The sequence below is a fragment of the Ovis aries genome, chromosome 2 (assembly GCF_016772045.2).
Source record: "Ovis aries strain OAR_USU_Benz2616 breed Rambouillet chromosome 2, ARS-UI_Ramb_v3.0, whole genome shotgun sequence".
NCBI lineage: Eukaryota > Metazoa > Chordata > Mammalia > Artiodactyla > Bovidae > Ovis > Ovis aries.
Window position 1 is genome coordinate 246,894,135 of NC_056055.1, and position 20,152 is coordinate 246,914,286.

Sequence of the window (20,152 nt, forward strand, 5' to 3'; positions counted from 1 at the left end):
GGGGGACCCCCTCCCGCGCTCGGGAGGAGGCCCGGCTGGGGGCGACCCCGGCCCCCACCCCTGCTTCCAGCTGGACTCCATGTCCGAGTCCAGGCTGCGCTCTCCCGTAGCCCGGGCCAGATCTGGACCCGTGGTCCCGGCCGGGCACCCCCTTCGGACACCCAGGCGTGGTCCCTCTTCCCCCCGGACCGGCCCGGCCTAGGCCCCCATCCCCTGTCCCTCCGGCCCAGGTTGGGCTGTCGCTTCTTCCTCCTCCGGCCCAGGCTAGGCCTCTGTCCCCCCGTCCCCCCTTCTCCATGGCCTCAGTCCCCCCGCCCCCCCTCTCCCTGGCCTCTGTCCGGACCCCCAATTTCCCCCTTCTCCGTCGCCTCTGCCCCCTTCTCCATGGCCTCAGTCCCCCCGCCCCCCCTTCTCCATGGCCTCAGTCCGGACCCCCATTCGCCCCTTCTCCATGACTCCAGCCCACATTTGCTTCCCTCCGCTCCGCGGCCTCAGCCTGGCTCGTCTCCTTCCTCCGCGGTCTCAAGTCTGGACCGCACTCCTGCGCTCCGGGCCCTCGCCCGGACGTCACCCCCTCCGCGCCCGCCGTCCCCCTTCCCTGGACTTCTCACCGTTCGGCCTGCGTCAGCTCCACTCTGTCCTGGGCTTGGGCCCGCCCCCCGCCCGGGGGCCCCGACCCAGGTGGTCCCCTCACCTCCTCCCGGGGCGCGCCCTCCTTGCCGCCCGTGGGAAACGAGGGGCGCCCCCCGGCCCGGGTGGGGACGCGATCCCGGGGTTGCGCGGTGCTGCTCCTGGCAGCGAGCGGGCGAGGGCAGGGCGGGCATCAGTGTGCCCGGAAGGCAGCGCGGCGCGCCGCGGGCCCTCCCCCACGACCGCCGCCTGGGCGCCGGGGGGCGCGGGACTAGCGGAGCGCTCTGCCGGGGTCCGCAGGGCGCCCGGGGTGTGCGCGCGAGCCGAGGGGTGAGGGCGGGGGAGCCGCGGGCCGGGGATGAGCGCACAATCGCCCTTGTGAGGCTGCCGCTTTTGGGGGCTCCCCCGGGCTCCGAGGCCAGCAGACGGCCCGGACACGATGCACCCCTGCAGACGCAGCCTCCCTTTCCCCCTCAACTGTCAACTCGTGAAGGTTGGAACTGCAGATTATGGAGGTGCCTCGGACCAGGTGAGCCGCCGCTGGCTCCGCTCTGCTGTTTGTTTTGGTAATGAAGGCGGCTGCTCGGCGCTGTGACTGGCCTGAGATTTCACCTAGGCTCCCCCGTCGGCCAGCCCTCCACTTTTGGAACCTTCTTGGCGGGCAGGCCCAGCACCCAGGTTGGAAGGGCCAGAGGGCTTCTGCCTCAAGTGGCCAAGGAGCCTTGGGCGAGTGGACTGAGTGTTCAGGCCGGGGGCAGGCAGATGTTTGCATGTGGACTTTGGGCCCCAAAGGGTTTTGAGGCTCTCGGTTCCTTGTTTAAGGAAGAGATGTTGCTGCTGAACTAGGGTGACTAATTCAGAGCAGCTCGGGTTTTTTCTTAACGCCTTCCTGTATGGTGATGATGAAAAACGTGGCCCTTGTGATTGGCCTTCTCCGATAGCATCAGTGGAGAACTGACTACAGGGGAGGTGGCCCAACCCCACCCAGGCCTGGGTGGGGAAGGACTACTCCAGGACAGTTTTGGGTGAGGACTCAGAGGGAGCTTTTGTACATTTGCTGTTAGGGCAGAGGCGGGGAGGAGGGTTGGCGTGGCCAGTGGACCTGCTCACCACAGCATCTCTGGCTTTGTGGGGGTTGGGTGCAGTGGGGAGCATCTTGCCTTGGCCTGAGCCCCAGAGGTGATGGAAGGATGCCTGTAATGACCCAGAAGGGACTGGATGATACTTGAGGCTTCTGAGCATGCTGTATTTGGGTCTTACTTAGATAATCTGAAAGGATCATGGGAGGAGTGGTGGGAAAAGGCCTTTTCTGGAAGGGTGGGTGGGGCTGCTAGGGGCCTTGTGAGGCAGTTGCTGTCCCCATTTGACAGGTGAAGAAGCTGAGGTCCAGACGGTGGGATAACTTACTAAAGTTGCTGTCTAGTTGACAGAAGGCTCTAACTGCATCCTCCCCATTGTCCCAGGTTGTCTGTGTGCTGAGGATGTGAAGGACACTGTTTAGAAACAGTGAGGATGGTCACTCAGAGATGGGGAGGGGGGAGCAGCACTTGCTGGCTACTGACATGGTCCTGGTTGTTTGCACAGGGATATCATTTCATAGTGAAACAGTGATGTGGTGATGCAGGCTTGCTTGACGTGAACTCTCTCAGGGCAGGGAGTTTTGTCTTTTGTTTTGCCTGTCTATCCCTGGGACCTAGAACGGTACCTGGCACTGAAGGAAGCAGCTTGGGGTGTTCCCTTTGGGGACGTGTCTTGAACTTGGCTGTTTGGATTTCATACTCATGGTCTTAATAACTTGTTCTTAGTATCCCCCTAGGCTTGTAAGTAATTTCTGACTGCTTATTGTTCAGTTTCTTCCCTGCTTGAATATTCTGACTAATAAACCAACATAGACCAGTTGGGACAGGGCAGAAATGGTGGTGCAGGGTTGCATACTCTGTTTTTTATTTTCAGTAGGTTTGATGGTAGAGAAACCAGCTAGTTCTCAGTTATCTAACTTAGAAGGGAACAGCAGTTTGAGAATCTAAACTACTTTGGACTTTGGAGAAAATGCCATGATTTTTGTTGGCATCAGTTATAAATGCATAGGCAAATAGAATTTCTTTGCATTCTCTTAGCAGGTAATGATCTCACTCTTGTAAGCGCTTTATAGTTTCAGAGCACTTTTCCTTGCGCAGCTCTAACTTCTAATGTAGGAGCTATTGTTGATTTAGAGTTACGATTTTGGTGCTGGGTGGCGGGGCTGCAGCATGCGGGGATGCACCGGGCCCCCCTGGAGTTGCCCCTCCAGCTCCCACATGGTTTGGCCTGACAGGAGAGGAGAGAAGCCTGTTGTACTGTGACAAGGGGAAACAATACTGTTGGTGTCTTGGTTGGTCTTCTCCTGTAGGTGAGATACACAGCTCAGACCCCACATGTATGTACAGCCTTGTTCATTTCAACCCAGCTGGATGTTCTTTGGTGGAATCCTTCGAAAAAGTGGCCCACGATGGATCAGTTGGCTTGAGGTTAAGGAGATGCTAAATCATCTGATTGAAAGCAGATAGTCCTGTTTATAACCCGGAAGTCCTATTCTTTTATGTTCCTTGGGGGAGGGGAGGGGACAGATGACTGACTGCACAGGGAAATGGTGGCTGGGCCAGTCCTTTGAACACTGAGACTCTTGCTTCTTAGACGGGAAATGCATGCCATCAGGCAGAGAGTGAGGTGTGAGGGGGTGCCGGAAGCTAACGGGAGAGATTAACACACTGCGCACAGCGTGTGTGTGAGGGCTCTCTCTGTGCTGCTCTGTGTGCTGGGGACAAGACGGACAGGGGTCCACGCCTTCGCAGCTTGCGTTACTTGGCCGGAAGGCACGTCACTCTTACCTGAAGTTTAAGGAAGCAGAGCCTCGTTTAATAAAGCTGTGAACACACTTGCGTGAGATGATGTGTGAGACTTAAGAGAAGGGTGGAGCTTGTGCCCGGCTTCAGCCCTGGCCTTGAGGTGTGCACCCGCCTTTGAGACGGCACTGGCCCCACGGTCTGTCCCCTGCAGACCGGAAGCTCTCCCAGCGGGGAAGGTAACCTCGTGCCATGGAAATCCAGCCCTTCTCTTCTGGGTAGCGACCACTGATTGAGGATTGGCCGTCATCCAGAAACCTGACTTAGGTCTTGCCTCATCCCCGGATGGACACTGGAGAGGTTGAGTGACTGGTGTGAGTGGTGGGTCCACCCATCCCCTGTGCCAAACATTCACTCGGTTCCTAAGAAATGGCGAGCACCAGGGACCCCCGTACAGACTCTGGTCCCATTTCTCCTTGTGGAGGATTCTGCCAGTGAAAGGGACATGGATGTCCAAAGTGTGCAGCATCACCCACAAACACGCTTGGATAAGACCAGCGAGGGACTTGGCTGGTGGTCCAGGGGCTTAGACTCCACACTCCGAATGCAGGGGGCCTGGGTTCCATCCCTGATCCCTGGTCAGGTAGATCCCACGAGCTGCAGCTAAGAGATCGTGAAGTGAAAGTCACTCAGTCGTATCAGACTCTTTGCACCCATGGAATTCTCCAGGCCAGAATACTGGAGTAGGTAGTCTTTTTCCTTCTCTAGGGGATTTTCCCAACCCAGGGATCGAACTCAGGTCTCCTGCATTGCAGGTGGATTCTTTTCCAGCTGAGCTACAACGCCGCAACTAAAGATCCTGCACACTGCAACGAAGATTCAAGATCCCAAGAGCTGCAGCTAAGATACCGGTGCAGCCAAATTAAAAAAAAAAAGATCAGTAAGAGCCATACCGTTTCTGAATCTAGACTTTTAGAGATCAGGTCTCTGGGGTGAGGAGGTGGAGGCTTGCCCGCTGCGAGAGCCCTGGGCCTCTTGCAGCACCCCCACCAGGAAGGTCCATCCAGCCTTAGGAGGGAGGCAGCATCGCATGCAAAAAGTTAAGACTTAGGAGCCAGACAGCCTTTGGGAGAACAGTACCTCCTCGTAAGGCTTCTATGAGGATTAAATGAGTTAATACTGTTCAGGTGCTTTCTGGCACATAATTAATATGCATCGTGGCTATCGCTGTCACCATTTAACAGATGGGCGTCAGAGAGGTGAGCGGTTCGTCTGTCCGTAGCTACTAAGTGGAGGAACCAAGTTTTCTGGTTTCCGAGGTAGACCCCTTTCCTCCACTCCTTCCAGCCTGGTGAAGGCAGATATGAAGTTTGTTTGGCTTTGGGCTGTGTCTTGAACAAAGCACGTTGCTGGCAGGGCCTGAGGCTCTGTTCCACCGCAGAGGACCAGGCGCTGTGTGCTCCGGGTACTGCATGTTATCATGGCCTGATGCTGTGTCTCGGGCCCTAGGTACCTGGTCTGTGCCCGGTGGAGCCCCCTGTGAACGGAGTCTGTGCTTTGTGCCACACCTGTGAGCCTGTGAGCTCCTCGAGGGCAGACACATTGTCTGTCTGGGTCCCACCAAGAACCCACACCTCGCAAGGCCTCCTGGCACTTGGTGAGCGCCTCATAGACGTAGAATGGACTAGTGGTGGGCATGAGAGGGGCCTGCTCCCCAGGACGTGGGCTCTGGGGTTCGGCACATGGGTGAGGAGTCCTGTTTCTGCAACTCAGTATGTGACCGAAGCGAGGATCCTACTCTCCCTCGACAGGCAGAGTGAGGGTGGCCTTTTATAGGGATCCGGGGAGAAAGCGGTGGACCTGGCAATGTGCTTAACCCAGTGCTTGGCGCACAGCGCATGGTAGCGGTGCTCGTCGTTTGCCTTGTCCTGTTCCCTCCGCGGTAAGGACATGAATTGCCCTGATCCCCACGCTCGGGTCCAGAAGGGGAGGCCAGGTGCATCCAGAAAGCTAAGTGCAGCCGGAAGGAAGTAGTAAGAGGAGAGACTCAGCGGGTCACGCGTCTGCCCATCCCCGCGGGCTTGCCTCTCAATCCACTGCCTGCTCCCCAGGAAGCTTTGGTGGGGATGGGGTGGGGTGAGGCCCTGAGAGACCATGACCAGGTGGAGAAGAAGGGGTGGGGTGCAGGGGCCTGGAACAAGAGCAGAGGTCAGGGTGACGGTCACCTGGCGAATTTGGGGACCAACTGCAGAGTGCACGCCAGGGTAGGGGAGCTTCGGTCTGGGGAGGGAGTTGCGGAGTGCCTGAGTTGCTAAGCTAAGGGGTTTGCATTTGATCTGGGACAGCGTGGAGCCAAGTTAGATTTTTGACAGGGCAGGTGGAAATTGGAGGAGGCTGGCAGAGTCGTGGTATTTTAGGAAGAGGCATCTGGTGGTGGTGTGCAGCCGGGAGGGAGGCGTTTACAAGCATCACCCTGCGAGGTTTTCAGGGTCCTGGCCCGCCGAGTGGCTGCTGGGAGGGAAAAGGAAGGGGTGGGTGAGAAAGATGAAGATAGGAAAGCTGTGCGCCGTCGTGATTGATCGTGTCTGGGCTGCGGGAAACCTGTCCTGGAGCTGCCCTGTTCAAGCATTTGGACAGGATGCTTTATCACTGACCCAACAGCTATTTCTGAGCAGTTTAAATCCTAGATAGTGGTGTCTGCAAAACCTTGATATCCTCCTCATGCCTGGACTGGGGTTTCGGTCTGGTTAGCCCAGGGACCCAGCCGCCTAGCCCTCTCTGCCTCTGCGGTGGCACCGATTCCCACTCAGCCTGTGCGACCCTCACGTCCCCTGCATCACCTTGCCCATCAGCCCCCAGGGCCTGAGCTCTGGGTACCAGGCGCCTCTGTCCCTCGTGATTTTTTCCATCAGGTCATTCATCCCCTGGCTGCTCACCCAATAGTCAGACCTACTAGAAGGTGGCTCTTAAGCAGAGGAGGCAGATGAAAACAGGCTGCTCTGAGATTGTGCCCAACTGGGCCATCACCTGGTCCCCCCCGCCACGCCCCCCTCCACCCCCGATTTCAGGCAGCTCTGAACACCTCTGAGAGGAACTTTTCTCTGCAGCTGTTTCTTCCAAGGCCGCAGCAGCCCTGGCTGTTACATCCACCTGCCCCGCGGCGGTTATTGTGAGGATCGAGTGAGTTTGCACGTGGAAGGGTAGAAGGTGCCCGGTACAGCAGGACTGATTATTTTACTAACGTCGATGGTTGAGAGGTGGTGTTTCACTTAACTTCCAGGCCGCCTGGGAGCAAAGTGCTAGTGGCTCTGGTTCTGCGGAGACCCCAGAGAGGCAGAGGCCCTCGCCGTTGCCCGGCGATCGGAGGGGCTTCCAGCCCCGTGCTTTCTCCCCACGAAGCTCTTATTGCACTGCAGATCGCAAGCGCGTGTGTCCACTGGCTCGGCCCGGCCGTTTCCACCCACTGCTTAAACCGCTCCGCAAAGCTTCCTCTTCTAGCACGGAATTTGCAGGACCCTTCTGAGTGAGGATCAGCTCGGAAATCATTGTTAGTTTAGCATCGCCTGGACTTACCGTCTCAGAGGTTTCCATCAGATTTGGGTGGAGGACTCACTATAGGTACTAAGTGAAGTATCTTCAGTGTAAAAAGTGAGGGTCCTGTCAAGATTCTTTCTGCCGGGGTCCGTGACAAGCAGCGTCCCCTTGGAGGTACCAGGGGCTCTCTCCCCCTTGTCAGTGGCGGCGAGAGAGGCAGACAGGTCGGGTTTGGCCTGCTCACAGGGCCCGCTGCCACTCGAGGCGTCTCCATGAGTCTTCGGCCCTGAAGAGTTACATTTGCTTCTGTGTGGACAGGCTTCCTGCGGGCAGTCCTGGGCCCAGGAGCTGGGAGGACGAGCGTTTCACTCGCTGCATGCTCCTGCGGAGGTCTTATCTAAGACCCTGTGGCCCCCGAAGGAGCTCCTTTGGGTTTGTCTCGGTCTGACCCGAGGCTTCGTTTACTTTATCAGCCCCTCGCATCTCTGTTGAGCACAGCTTGGTCAGCGCGCGGTTCCTGGAGCTGGATGCGAACGCAGCAGCGGCCGGGCTGGCCCGCTTCAGGTACTTGGCTCTGTGAGAGTTTCTTTTCTTTTTGCCACATCACACGGCAAAGGCGGAATCTAGTTTCCTGACCAGGGCTGGAACCTGCGCCCCTGCATTGGAAGGCAGTCTTAACCCCTGGACCACCAGGGAAGTCTCACTCAGATTTTCTGACGTGCGCCGTCCTTGCTTCCTTCTGTTCCTCCTCCAGACAGCTCCTGTCTCCAGATCTGTTGCAGCCGTAGGGGGTGTGGAGCCCCGATAGTCCTGGGTTTTGAGGCCTCTGACTTGGTTTCGAGGAGCAGGGAACGGAGGTGCAGCATCCCTCCCATGTGCTATCAGGTCTCCCTCCCGGACTCAGTCACAGAGCCGCCTCCCTTCTGCCCTGGTCTCCTCTGGATGCAGTCACTCTCTCTGACTCTCAGCCCCAGCCCTGTGAGGTCTGTTTCCTCCTGCAGATAAAGCTCAGAAAGCTGTAGTAACTTGCCTAAGGGGCCCGGCTAGTCAGTGCCAAAGCCGGCATTCGGATCCAGCCCACCCCGCTCCTGTCGGGTGAGTCCTGTGGTCCGGCCTGTCTCATGCGTGGATCCACCAGGATGTTTATTTTATAGATGAGGAACCCGGGGCCATGGGGCTCACCTGCAGGTCCCGCCACGGTGGCTGAAGAAGTCTGAGTTTAGGTTAGAAGTTAAGAGGGTTGGGACTTCCCTGGTGGCTAACAGTCTGCCTTGTAATGTGGGGGATTTGGATTCAAGCCCTGGCAGGGGTTGAGGGGGGCGGTGGCAAGATCCCACATGCTACTGAGCTTGAGCACCGCAACTCCAGACTCTGTGCACTGCAGCGGAAGATCCCATGGGACGCGACTTTCGAATCCGAGTGCCGCAACTCAGACCTGACATAGCCAAATAAGTAAATACTAAAAAAAAAAAAACTTTTTCGGAGGGCTCTTTGGTTCAGGGTGTTGAAAATGAAAGCAGCTGGAACCTCCTGAGCTGTGGTCTGTTTTCAGAAAGATGCCTGCTGAGCCTTCAGGTGGTAGGTGCATCTCATCTGCCCTCCTTAGGGGGCACCTGGGCATTCCGGGCAGCACTTGTCGTCCATCGTGCTGTAGGTGTGCACGTCCTGGTCTCTGTGGGGACCCTGGGCTCTTCCCTGTGAGGCCCGTCCCAGCCTGGGCACCACAGACCGGGTCAGGGTGCCTGGGAACCTGCGGGGAAAGACCGTACTGACTGTTCCAGTAGTTGCATGACCTTGAGCAGGCCTGTGGGGTTGGGTCTCCTGGTGCCGAAGACTGGAGGGTCCAGTGGTGGGGGATCGGGGCTGTGTGGGAAAGGGGGCCCTGACGCTGCCAGCATTCGCTGTATCTCTGTACGTGGGGGCGCCGAGCACTTGGCCCAGGGCCACACAGCTGACCGTCCTTGGAGTTGGAGGTCAGATTCCAGAGTCCAGGTCATCAAGGGGCAGGTTCTGGAGCTGGACCGCCAAGGTCCTGGTCCGAACCTGTAGCCTTGGGCAGCTGTCTTCGCTGTCTGCCTCAGTTTGTCTCACAGTGAAATGGTGGGATATTTCTGATGGGTTTTACGAGGATTATATGAGTTAATGCATGTAAAGCCAGACACAGGATGACATTGACTACTATTATTAATAATACTGTATTATTATCAGTGACATGGATTTTTGGCGTGCTCTTAGAGCCGAAAGAGACTTGCGATGTGGAAACTCCCTCTGCTTTGTGTTGGAAGGAGTTCGGACTCTGTTTTTGTTAGTCTCCCAGAGAAGGCATTCCTTCTCCCAGAGCTCACTGGAAACACACCCTTGTTAGCACAGGCCTCACAGGCATGCACCTGCCTCTCCAGGAGCAGGTTGCTGGAAATGGTCCTTTTGTTCCAGGTTATAATATAAGTCACTCCTCTGGAAAATGGCTTAACTTTTTTTTTTCTTTCTCGGCATGAGTGGCCAACTCTGGGGCGCCAGTTACATACAGCACCCAGCGCTTGTGAGGGGAGCAGGGCAGGGTGCTAATCAGTGGGCCTCGTCCCCCCACACCCCCTGGATGTTCTGATCTATTTTCTCCTTTTCTGAAGGTGGCAGGTTTTCACAGGGGCTCTCAGCTGCCACTAAGCAGTGTTGCATTTGTGAACTTCTGCAGGCCTGCCAGACTTCACTGCCTCAGGGATTTCATGTTTGATTTTTAAGGACGTGATTTTAACGTGTGTGGAGTGTTGGGGTTTAGGAGTATAAGAAGGAGGGACAATAAAAGAAAATGGAGGGAAAAATGATCATTGGAAGGCAGCCTGGTGTAGCATAGTGGAAGGGAGACTCCTGAATCTTGGCTTCTCAGGGACGGTGTGAGCTCAAACTACCTACTTACTCTCTGAGCCTTAACTTTTCCTCATCAGTGAAATGGGCGCAATCTCCTCCTCTTCTCAGAGGAATAAATAATAATACACGTCAGTGCTGTAGCTCAAGCCTCATATGAAGACACCTTGTTATCTATAGGAATCTCATCTTTTGTCTTGCAACTTAGCACCGGTCCACTGGGAAGATAATTGGATGGCTCTAGAAATCCCTGTACTAAGGAATACCCTAAGTCTAAGCTGGTGCCCTGATGACCCCGAGCCGAGTCCTGACCTCCAGCGTCCCCAGGGCTGGCTCTCCAGCTGGGCTGCCCTCCAGACGCTGGCTTAGAGGGTTTATCGCGCGCAGGGGCCTGCATGATGTCAGCCTCTCTGTGCTGAGCGTCGTGGGCACCGTCTCCTGTCACGTTTCCCCGGACCCTGGTCCTGACCCTGCTGTGCAGTTGTGAAGATGGAGGCCTCAGCGGGTAGTGAGCCTTGTACAGGATCACACAGCTAGTCGGGGCAGGGGTGGCCTTTAAACTCCATCCTTCTGATGACAGAATCCTGCTCACAGTACGTACTGGAGGCTGGCCCAAGGGTGCCTTTTCACGTACAGGTTTTCTCCTCTGAAGATCTACCAAGCGTCCTTCAGCAGTGTTTAAGCCTTCCGTAGCGCGAAGCGGACTATTAGCCAGCTGCCCGCGGTGTGCCCGTCCGCGCCATCGAGCCAGCTGCCCGCGGTGTGGCCGTCCGCGCCATCGAGCCAGCTGCCCGCAGTGTGCCCGTCCGCGCCATCGGCCCTGGAGCCTTGGGCGGGCGTGCAGTAGCCGCAGTCCTTTGTTTGCAGGGAGCCTCACGTCCTGCTGGGAACTGCCGCCCCATGGCAGATGTGGCCTCCCTTTTGAGGCCCGGGCACCGCGCCCTCTGCTCCTCCCTGCACCGTCTCCTCGCCCCTGGGCATGTCCACGTGGACTCTGAAATAGCGCAGCTGTCGTGAGCAAGCGGGCATGGGGACTCAGAGCCACCCTGCCGCGGGGGCCGGAGTGAGAAACGGGCTGTAACGACCGCAGCGCTCCTGGAGAACCGGCGGACGGCGGGGCGCGCCAGCCGCGAGGGGCAAGCCCGTACGTGAGTGCTGAGCGAGGCTGCCGTCCTCAGGGAGCTTCGAGCGCCAGGCTTGCTGTCAGCACCCGGCCACCCACAGCACTGGCAGGGTCTCCGTGACTTCCGGTCAGCTTGTCGGGCACTCGATGGTATTGCTGGGAAATAGGTCCAATCTTCCCAATTCCTTATCCACCGTGATTTCTTCATTCCGTCCTTTAAATAACCTCCTCCACGGGTGTTTATGTCATGGCCCGCTAGAGCTCCTTGTCCTCCAGCGTCCCATACAGCTGGCTTTATAAGACTTTTGTGCTGATGGACTATTGGTTTCTTCCCCCCCACCACCTTTTTTTTTTTTTTAAGAAGGAGATTGAGCTTTTTTTTTTAAATCAAAGTACAATTGTCAGACAACATCTATTAGTATCAAGTGTACAACATAATGATTGAGTATTTGCATATGGTGGATTGTGGTTTCTGAACTTGCTGAATTCTGACGGAGAGCACACAGCAGCTCCCTGGGACTTTACTCTGGGATCCTGCTTTTATTTCGATTTCATGGAATCTGCTTGGTGCACAGTGATTGTTAAGGAAGCATTTCTTGAAAATAACAGACAAGAACTGGTTGCTGTGGTCCCCAAGGAAGGGCCCGCCCATTGGGTGACTAATTCCCAGGACGTGGACATGGAAATAGCATTGGACCTTTCTGTGGCGAGCTCAGAGTGCTCTGTGAGGCCAGACTCCTGCTCTCACGTCCTTGTGAAGCATTGGATTAACTGCTGAAACTCTGAGGTGAATTCCATCACATGGCAGAATCTCTAAGGAAAGGAAAAAAAGACAAAACAAGATTTCTAAGCCTCAGGTGATGGGCTGTGTATTGGAACAAGTGCAGCCAGATTCCAGATCAGCTGAAGCGTTGAGCAGGCCCTCGGAGTGAGTAAGGAAAGGGTGGCAGGAACAGCTGTCACTTAGCACTTTACTTAGCGCTTGACATGCATTGTCCTGTTAGTTCCCTGAATTTTCCTTAAGCATGAAGTCCTGTGAATTTAGGACTTTAGGTAAGTTCTGCTGCTGCTGCTAAGTTGCTTCGGTCATGCCTGACTCCTAGCGACCCCGTGGACTGCAGCCCACCAGGCTCCGCCGTCCCTGGGATTCTCCAGGCAAGAATATTGGAGTGGGTTGCCATTTCCTTCTCCAATGCATGAAAGTGAAAAGTGAAAGTGAAAAGTAAAAGTGAAGTCGCTCAGTCATGTCCGACTCCTAGTGACCCCATGGACTGCAGCCCACCAGGCTCCTCTGTCCATGGATTTTCCAGGCAAGAGTATTGGAGTGGGTTGCCGTTGCCTTCTCCATAGGTAAGTTATACGTTGTGTGAATTTAGAGATTCTTCAGATGGCTAATCAGCGTCAGAGTCCGGACTTGCACCCAGCTGCTCTGCAGTTGAAGCCTCTGCCCTTCATCTCTGCTGTGTTGTGGAGTTTCATCACTCACACGGTGCCGGTGGCTCGTCTGGATCCCATCTGGATCTCACCGTGAGTCCCCAGGCACTGGGACTAGGGTCCTCCGTCTGAACGCTCTGGAATTGACTCCACGCCCTGGAGCAGGCCATTGTCTTTTCTGCCACAGAAACTCAGGCCTGTTTGAGAACTCGTCTTTGAATGTGCTTGTCCAGTGGCGCAGGGAAGGACCACACTTTTCAACGTGACCTTGCTGAGTTCCTGGTGTCTAGTCACTGAGTTGTGTTCGACTCTCTGCGACCCCACGGACTGTAGCCCACCTAGCTCCTCTGTCCGTGGGATTCTCCGGGCAGGAATACTGGAGTGGGTTGCCATGCCCTCCTCCAGGGGATCTTCCTGATCCGGAGATGGAATCCACGTCTCCTGCGTTGCAGGCGGACCCTTTACCACTGAGCCACCTGGGGAGCCCCAGGAAGTCAGTACCCTGAGTTAAAGGAGAGATCTGCGGGCAGATCCAGGTTCAAACCCGGGGCCTTTTGAGAGCTCCTGTTGTGTTGCAGTGTACACAGGAGATGTGAGTTGCAGTGACGAAACGCTGGAGAAAATGAGTGCAGGTTGAGAGACAGGAAGTAGATAGGTAGAAAGTACTGTAGGTGGAAAGAAAGGAGGGTTGAGAGTGGCGGGGTGTCTGTTGGGTGGGAGTGATGTTTATCGCACACACGCAAATGTGTGTTGTGTGTATTTGTCTCCCCTCCTTTTGAGTCACTTAAGCTGACTCCTCAGGAGTGGGACCGCGGGGCTGAAGAGGACCCGCGTTTTCCCCTGCACCCAGCCTTCCCGGCGCTTTGCTCTGGGAGCTGGCGTAGCTTCTGCCTCCCTGGCTGCCCGTTGGGGCCCTCTGATCTGACCAGTTGAGAGTGCTGTTTGCTTTCCTGCAGAGTAGCCCAATCTAGTGTTTGCCTTTAGATGGTTTTGCTGCCTCTCTCTCCATATAGAACTGTTCGGTTTTCTTTGAATTGCCTCATCTGTTCAACTTAAATTATTTAAGCGGAAGGATTTCCCTGGTGGTCCAGTGGCTAAGACTCCGTGCTCCCAATGCAGGGGCCAGAGTTCTATCCCTGGTCAGGGAACTAGATCCCACACGCTGCAACTAAAGGTCCCAGGTGCCACAGCTGAGAGTAGGCACAGCCAAATAAATGAGTGTTTTTAAAGAAAGGGGAAAAAGGAGTTATTTAAGGGGAAGCTTTGTCGTTACCACAAGTGGAAGCCTAATATTAACTGCCCTGAGTAGAAAGTACACGTTAAACAAACCTGAGTGACTGTGGATGTGGGAGGTGGCGCGTCTGTGGACCAGCTGATGCTGGTGACCGCCGGTGTCCGGTGCCTTCCTGTCTCTGGGCCTCCGAAGACCCCGGGGGAGGGAAGACTGTGGTGGGCAGGGGTGTGTGCCGGGGCCCTGAAGGAGGTGTTCGGCTGGGGGCCGTCGGGCAGGGCCCCCAGGGGAGAGGTCCAGGAAAAGAAGCCTCCTTTGCCAGAAGGACGGGGGTGGGTACAGAGGACAGCGGGTGCCGGGATGCGGAAGTCACGTTCAGGGACCTGGACGGCAGCATCGCGTCCCCAGAGGCAGGAGGGTGGGCGAGCTCGGCGCAGAGGTGGGGCCCCTTGCAGGGAAGGGCTGCGCATGAGGGAGGCTCCGGGGGCACTCTTGCCCGGTCCCTTGCAGCACCCTTGGTAGCCTGACCGGACGGCAGCCCAGCAGGCGGCTTGCTTTCCTTGGGTGTCATTTGCTGTGTGTTCACTCCCGCCCCCACAATCCCCCAACCCAGCCTCTGGGCGCTATGTGCTGTGCCAGGCCTGGGGCACAGGGCTGAGAGACAGGCGGGTCCAGCCTAAGCTGCCTGTGGGCTGGCGGAGGAGAGGCCTGGCTGTCTGGATGGCCATGGGCACCAGCGGCAGGGGCCGGGGAGGCATCCCCTCTGCTCGGTATCCCTTTGGAACCTGGCGTCATTGTGAAAGCTTTTTGTCCTGTTTTCTCTTTCGTACGAAAGGAGCACGTTCGGAGCACTCCTAGGTGGCCCCGTGCTGAGGACTTGGCACTTTCGTTGCTGTGGCCCCCTCAGTTCGATCCCTGGTCAGGGAACCAAGATCCCAAGCTGGATGGCATGGCCAAATAAATAATGTGCTCATTACAGAAAAGCTGGAAAAGACAGAAAAGGAGGGAAAAAATTGCCCATAATCTTACCCTGCCAACAGCTGCTCTTCACCTTTTGGTATGTCAGTTCAGCAGCTTTGTCTCTGTACAGTTTAAAGGTTTTCCTGTGATTGAGTTCATGTTGGTCTGTGTTATTTTTCCACAGTGTTTGTTTATTTGATTTTTGGCCATGCCGGTTCTTAGTTGTCGCATGTGGAATCTTTGCTTGACACGGGGCTTGTTTCACGTTGGCCTCTCACGGGCTCCAGAGTGCCAGGGCTCAGCAGTTGTGGTGCACGAGCTTAGCTGTCCCAGAGCCTGCAGGGCCTTAGTTCCCTGACTAGGGCTCGAACCCGTGTCCCCTGCATTGGCAGGCAGACTCTCAACCTCTGGACTATCAGGCGTCCTCCTGTGTTAATTTTGTATTACGCTTTTTTCCCTATAAGATTTTCTTGTTATGAACCCTTCAAGAACGTTTGAAATGACTAATATTTCAATTGGTTAATACGGTCACTTGGTTAACCATTACCCTGGAGTTGGACTTCCTTGGTGGCTCAGCTGGTGAAGAATCCGCTTGCAGTGCGGAAGACCTGGGTTCCATACCTGGGTTGGGAAGGTCCCCTGGAGAAGGGAAAGGCACTCCATTATCCTGGCCTGGAGAATTCCATGGACTGGATAGTTCATGGGGTCGCAAAGAGTCGGACACGACTGAGCGGCTTTCACTCTAACAGTCGGGTGCGTAGGGGTTTCTGAGTCTCCTCTGCGTGCTGCTCTGCACTGGGGGTCTTTGTCCAGCTCTGCTGCTCCCCTCCTCTGCTCTGGCTGCTCCAGGAGCTTGTGTCTGAAGGTGTGGGCCAGCTCTCCTCGCCCGAGTGTGTACAGTGTTCTCGTTGCTTTGGGCTTTCATTCTGTAAAGCCGCCACCAACGCCGAGCAAGCACTGAACCGTCCTGGGGTGCTCTGGTGAGATTGTCGTCGCCTGATTGTTACACAGCCGGGGAAGACAAATATCGCGTGGGATCACTTCTGTGTGGACTCTTAAAAAAAATCAGATTCCTAGAGAGTAGAAAGTTGGTTGTCACGGGTCAAGAGTCGGGGAAAGTAGGGAGAGGTGGGTAAAGAGGATGTGAGTTTCAGCTCTGAGATGAGTTTCAGCTCTGAGATGAGCTAATGTGAAACATTAAAAAAAAAATTTTTCCCCCTGTTTTATGTGTGTTTCTGCTAAGGACACCTCACTTCATATATGTTGATGACTTGTTATCATTGAAGCCAGGGCCGACAGCCTGTCCATCTCGTGTTTTCTCTGTAAGCACATCTCAGCCCTTCTATCCTTGGGACACTGGAAAGCACTGCGCGGAGCCGTTTTAAACAACAGAGTCCACAACGAGGCGGAAAGTGTGGCGCTAAAAGGTTGTGAGAAGTGCTCCGTTTACAGCAGAGAGCTGCAACTAAAAGGGCAGAGGTCGCCTCGTTCACACTTGGCTGGGTCGGGCGCGTTGGGTGGCCTGGATTCTTCTCCACCCTGCGTGTGTCTGGATGACCCCGCCAGTGGCCCCAAGTATTGATTTGGGGGTTACGCATACATTTTAGCGAGTGGGTGAATTTGCAGAGTGGAACTTGAGTTAGAGATAAATCGACGATTCCTGCCAGCTACCCAGCAAGCCTGGATTGTGGCCTGTGTTGTACCTGCCTGGTGAGGGAGATGTAGTTACAGTGAGGATGCTTACAAAATAAATAAGACTTTAGTAGAGTTCTTCCACATGTTTTGATTTTTTTTTTCTTTTTTTTTGGTTGGTGGGTGGTGTGGAGCGAAGGATAATCCCTATGAGTATTGGATACTTATTTTTCTGCTTAATCAGTGAGTCTCAACGTCTGAGAAGATGTGATGCGACTTTGCAAGTCACTGTTCCCTGTCTTAGAACCGGTGTTCTCTCGCCGCTCAGAGGAGGCCCGACCGCAGCGCGACGGCGAGGCCCTTTGTTGTGTCCTGCTTGTCGGTTTGCCCCTGTTGGGTCTTCGTTCCTGAACCAGGGATTGAACCCACGCCCCCTGCATTGGAAGGCGGGTTCTTAGCCACTGGGTCACCACAGAAATCCCTCCCCGGCGGTTTCAGACGAGAGTCCCACTCGTCAGACCCATGGGTGGGGACGGATGGCACTCTGGGGGCTCTGCTACCCTGCAGTGTTTCCGGCCGCACTGCTGAGCCTCTGGCGCTGATGTGGAGACGTGTGATCCGAATTGTCCTTTAGACCAAAGCAGCCTGGTAATTAGGGCTTTCGAAGCAGAAGAGAAGGCGGGGAAAGGGCTCAGACACTGACAGCTGGCTCGGGTAGGGAGCAGAGGGCGGTCACCTTGACAGTAGTCTCTTGAGCGGGGGGGCCATGGGGGTACAGGAGCTTGACTCCCCCGACTGGGCTGACACTTGATGTTTGGACCTTAGCATGTTTGGGGTGTAGTGTAGGCTGGGTCGGCTCGACAGGAATGGGGCATTGGCCGGGAGGAGCGAGGCACTCTGTCCTCTGCTGCAGGGCCCTGGGCCTGGTGCAGGAGCTGGGTCACCTGTGGGGACCATGGCAGGACTCTGCACCTCTGCTGGTCCTCTGGCTTCCTCCATTCTCCCTTCTTTCTGTCTCACCCTTTCCTTTTATTCTTGCTTGCTCTAATCTGCCCCCGGAGTGAGCCAGGATGGCGGAGGACATGCTCCCCTACTTGACTGTCTAAATGTTTTTCTTTAAATTGTCTTGAGCCTAAAACCTCAATCAACTTGAAGCAGAAACATCTATGAAATCACACTTTTGGTGTGCTTAGTTACATTTTTCCCATGCGTATTAAAAATAGGTAAACCACTAAACTGCATTGGTCCATATCCCTTCTGACACACCTTTCTCAAACCCGGCTGACCTGCATACCATGCTCTGGAAAGTGCCGGAGTGGCAGAAAGAGCGCCTGCTCCGGGAGCCTGGAACCCTGACTGCGTCTTGGCCCCTGACCCGCTGTGTGATGTTGACCTGTTCCCCTCTTGCCTCCTGGCCTCATTTGCTTCCCACTGGACTCAAGAGCACCGGGCGCCTCCGGGCTCAGGAGCTGAAAGGATGCAGGTCAGCGGTGCTGCCGTGGTTTCTAGCCCCTCTGACAGCAGCTCAGGACTCTGACCTGGACGTGTAATTGATTTGTTCAAAGAAGTAGAGACTTTTAAAACACAAGTTCAGGAACAGTTTGTCTTCAGACGGGCTTCCTGTTTTCATTTGGGTTTCGGTGGTCACTGCTCGGTAACAGTGAGGAAGGAAGCAGCTTGTTCGAGGGCGCAGAGGGAGGGTTGTGACCCTTCCATCCTTCTGGCTCCATCTCCCTGATGTGGGAATCTAAGGCCCTCCTGGCAGGGCTCCCTCACTGCAAAGGAGGCCAGATGCATTGAGCCGTGTGGTGTCTGAGGTGGGTTCCCTGCCCGCCCTCAGCCCACGTGGTGTAGACCTCAGTGTTGCCTCTGTCCTGGGAGCAGAGTGGTTCTTGGACAGCTGTGTAAAGCTCGGCTTCTGGAGCCGGACGGCCTGGGTTTCGGTTCTTGCTGCTCCACTTTTGGCTGCACCACTCAGGGCTTCATGTGACTCTCTGGGACCAGTTCCTCATCACCGGGTCTTTTGGAGAAACTTTGGTGCCTAGCAGGCAGTGAGGGCTCCGTTCATGGTGTTGATTTACCCTAATGAGATGATGCTGTCCAATTGAGGAGTAGGAGCGGGGTTACAGGAAGTGCCCGGGAAATGGTGGCTGTGGTTTTTCTAACCTGGGCAGGAGGCCTGGTGTCCGAGTGAGACGAGAGGGCTAGTGTTCCACCCACGACTCCTGTTGGATCAGACCTTTCCTCCTCCCCACCCCCACCTGCTTTAAGCCTTTCGTGTCTAACCCTCCAACAGGAACCCAGTGTTGGACCACAGTGGCCCAGCTGAGCCTGCGTACAAAGCCCTCCTTTGCATTTGGCTGGAAAAGAATTGTAACTCAGTTTTGGAAAAGGCAATATAGTCATAACCTCCAGAAATAAAAATACGTGGCTAAAACATTGTGTGATAAAAAATCTCACTCCTGTTCTCCTCCAGCTTGCCCCTCCCTTTCCCAAATCCTTGAGCCCTGGGTAGCTACTGCTAATATTTCTAAGGTCTCTTTAAGGCGTTATTTACATACAGTAAAACTCACCAGTTTTAGTGTCCAGCTTAATGAGTTTTGTTAATAATCCCATAACCACTCCCACAGTCAAGTTACAGAACAGTTCCCCCACCCCAGAAAGTTCTCTGGAAAAGCGCACGCCCTCCCCCTCCCCGGGGCGACTGCCGATCTGCCTCCTCACTGTGGTTCCGCCTTTCCTGTAACTTCATAGAAATGGAGTCGTAGTACATAGGCTTGTGCGTGATCGATTTCATTGAGCGTGGTTTCTTTTTTGGAAATTTCCGTGTTGCTGCATGTATTGCTGTTTTGTTCCTTTTTAGAGCTGTGTGGGGCTCTGTAGTATCCCGGAATGAAAGTGAAGTCTCTCACTTGTGTCCGCGTCTTTGTGACCTCATGGACTGTAACCTACCAGGCTCCTCTCTGTCCATGGGATTTTCCAGACAAGAGTACTGAAGTGGGTTGCCATTTCCTTCTCCAGGGGATCTTCCCTACCCAGGAATCAAACCAGGGTCTCCTGCACTGCAGGTGGCCGCTTTACCGTCTGAGCCACCAGTGGGAACCCGTAGTAAGTACCCCATGGTGTTGGTAGTCAGTGTGCCCATTCACCAGTTGATGGACATTCGGTGGTGTTTCCAGGTTTGGGATGTTATGAATAGTTCTGTTATAAACCTAAAGTGGTGAGTTTTTGTGTAGCTGTGTTTTTTTTTGTCCTTGTGTTTTTCAACATAACAGACAAATACGAATATTCTGTTCCTCCCCCACTTTTTACATAAAGGGTGAACTATTCTAGAGACAGTTCTGGCAGCCTTTGCTTCTCGAATGGGCCTGAACACCACGTGGGGGGAGGTCCTGTCCAGCCTCTGATTCGGCCCGTGTGCGTGTCCTCGGGACTAAGGCTGCAGAGCTGTCTTCCTGGCTCCTGGGCGGGGTGGCAGCCTGGCCTGCTGGGAGCTTGGTGGGCATGGCTGCAGAGAGGGTGACTGAGGTTCCGCTGGGCCTCGACGGGGTCGCGTGAGTGCTGTGGCATCAGAATCGTGAAGGAAATTAGCTTGTGCACCAATCACATCCTGTTGCAAAACCACAGATGGTTAGCAGAGGTAATGCCTACCCTTTTTTGCTGCGTAAGTGAGGCTAATAGGGGCTGGCGGACCTGTTTTGAAGAAAGTTCTGTTTATTAATATGGAGGGCAGTGGTGCAAATTATGTGTTTGCTCAGGACTCCTTTACTAAAGACGCGGTTTCACCTGTCCCTGGTCCCCACTGCTTTCCGGACTTCAGCATCCCTCCTTCCCCCAAGGATATACTGTTGTGAATTTTCTGAGGGAGATTAGGCTCCGTGGAATGTGCATATTTGCATAAAAAAAGAAGGCTGCTGAGGTCTT

General features: G+C 55.0%; 1 protein-coding gene across 4 annotated transcripts in view; it reads left to right on the forward strand.

Moving 5' to 3' along the window:
- CAPZB (capping actin protein of muscle Z-line subunit beta) overlaps positions 1–20,152 on the forward strand; it is a 153,637-nt gene that overhangs the window by 15,975 nt on the left and 117,510 nt on the right. For 2 of the 4 annotated variants that reach the window (XM_042244747.2, XM_042244745.2), the window contains exon 1: positions 2–1,159. The exons of the other annotated variants lie outside the window; for them this stretch is intronic. In XM_042244747.2, coding sequence (XP_042100681.1) covers positions 1,070–1,159 — 90 coding nt within the window. In that variant the 5' untranslated portion in view covers positions 2–1,069. Of the gene's footprint in view, position 1; positions 1,160–20,152 lie in introns of those variants that run through there. 4 annotated transcript variants of the gene reach the window in all.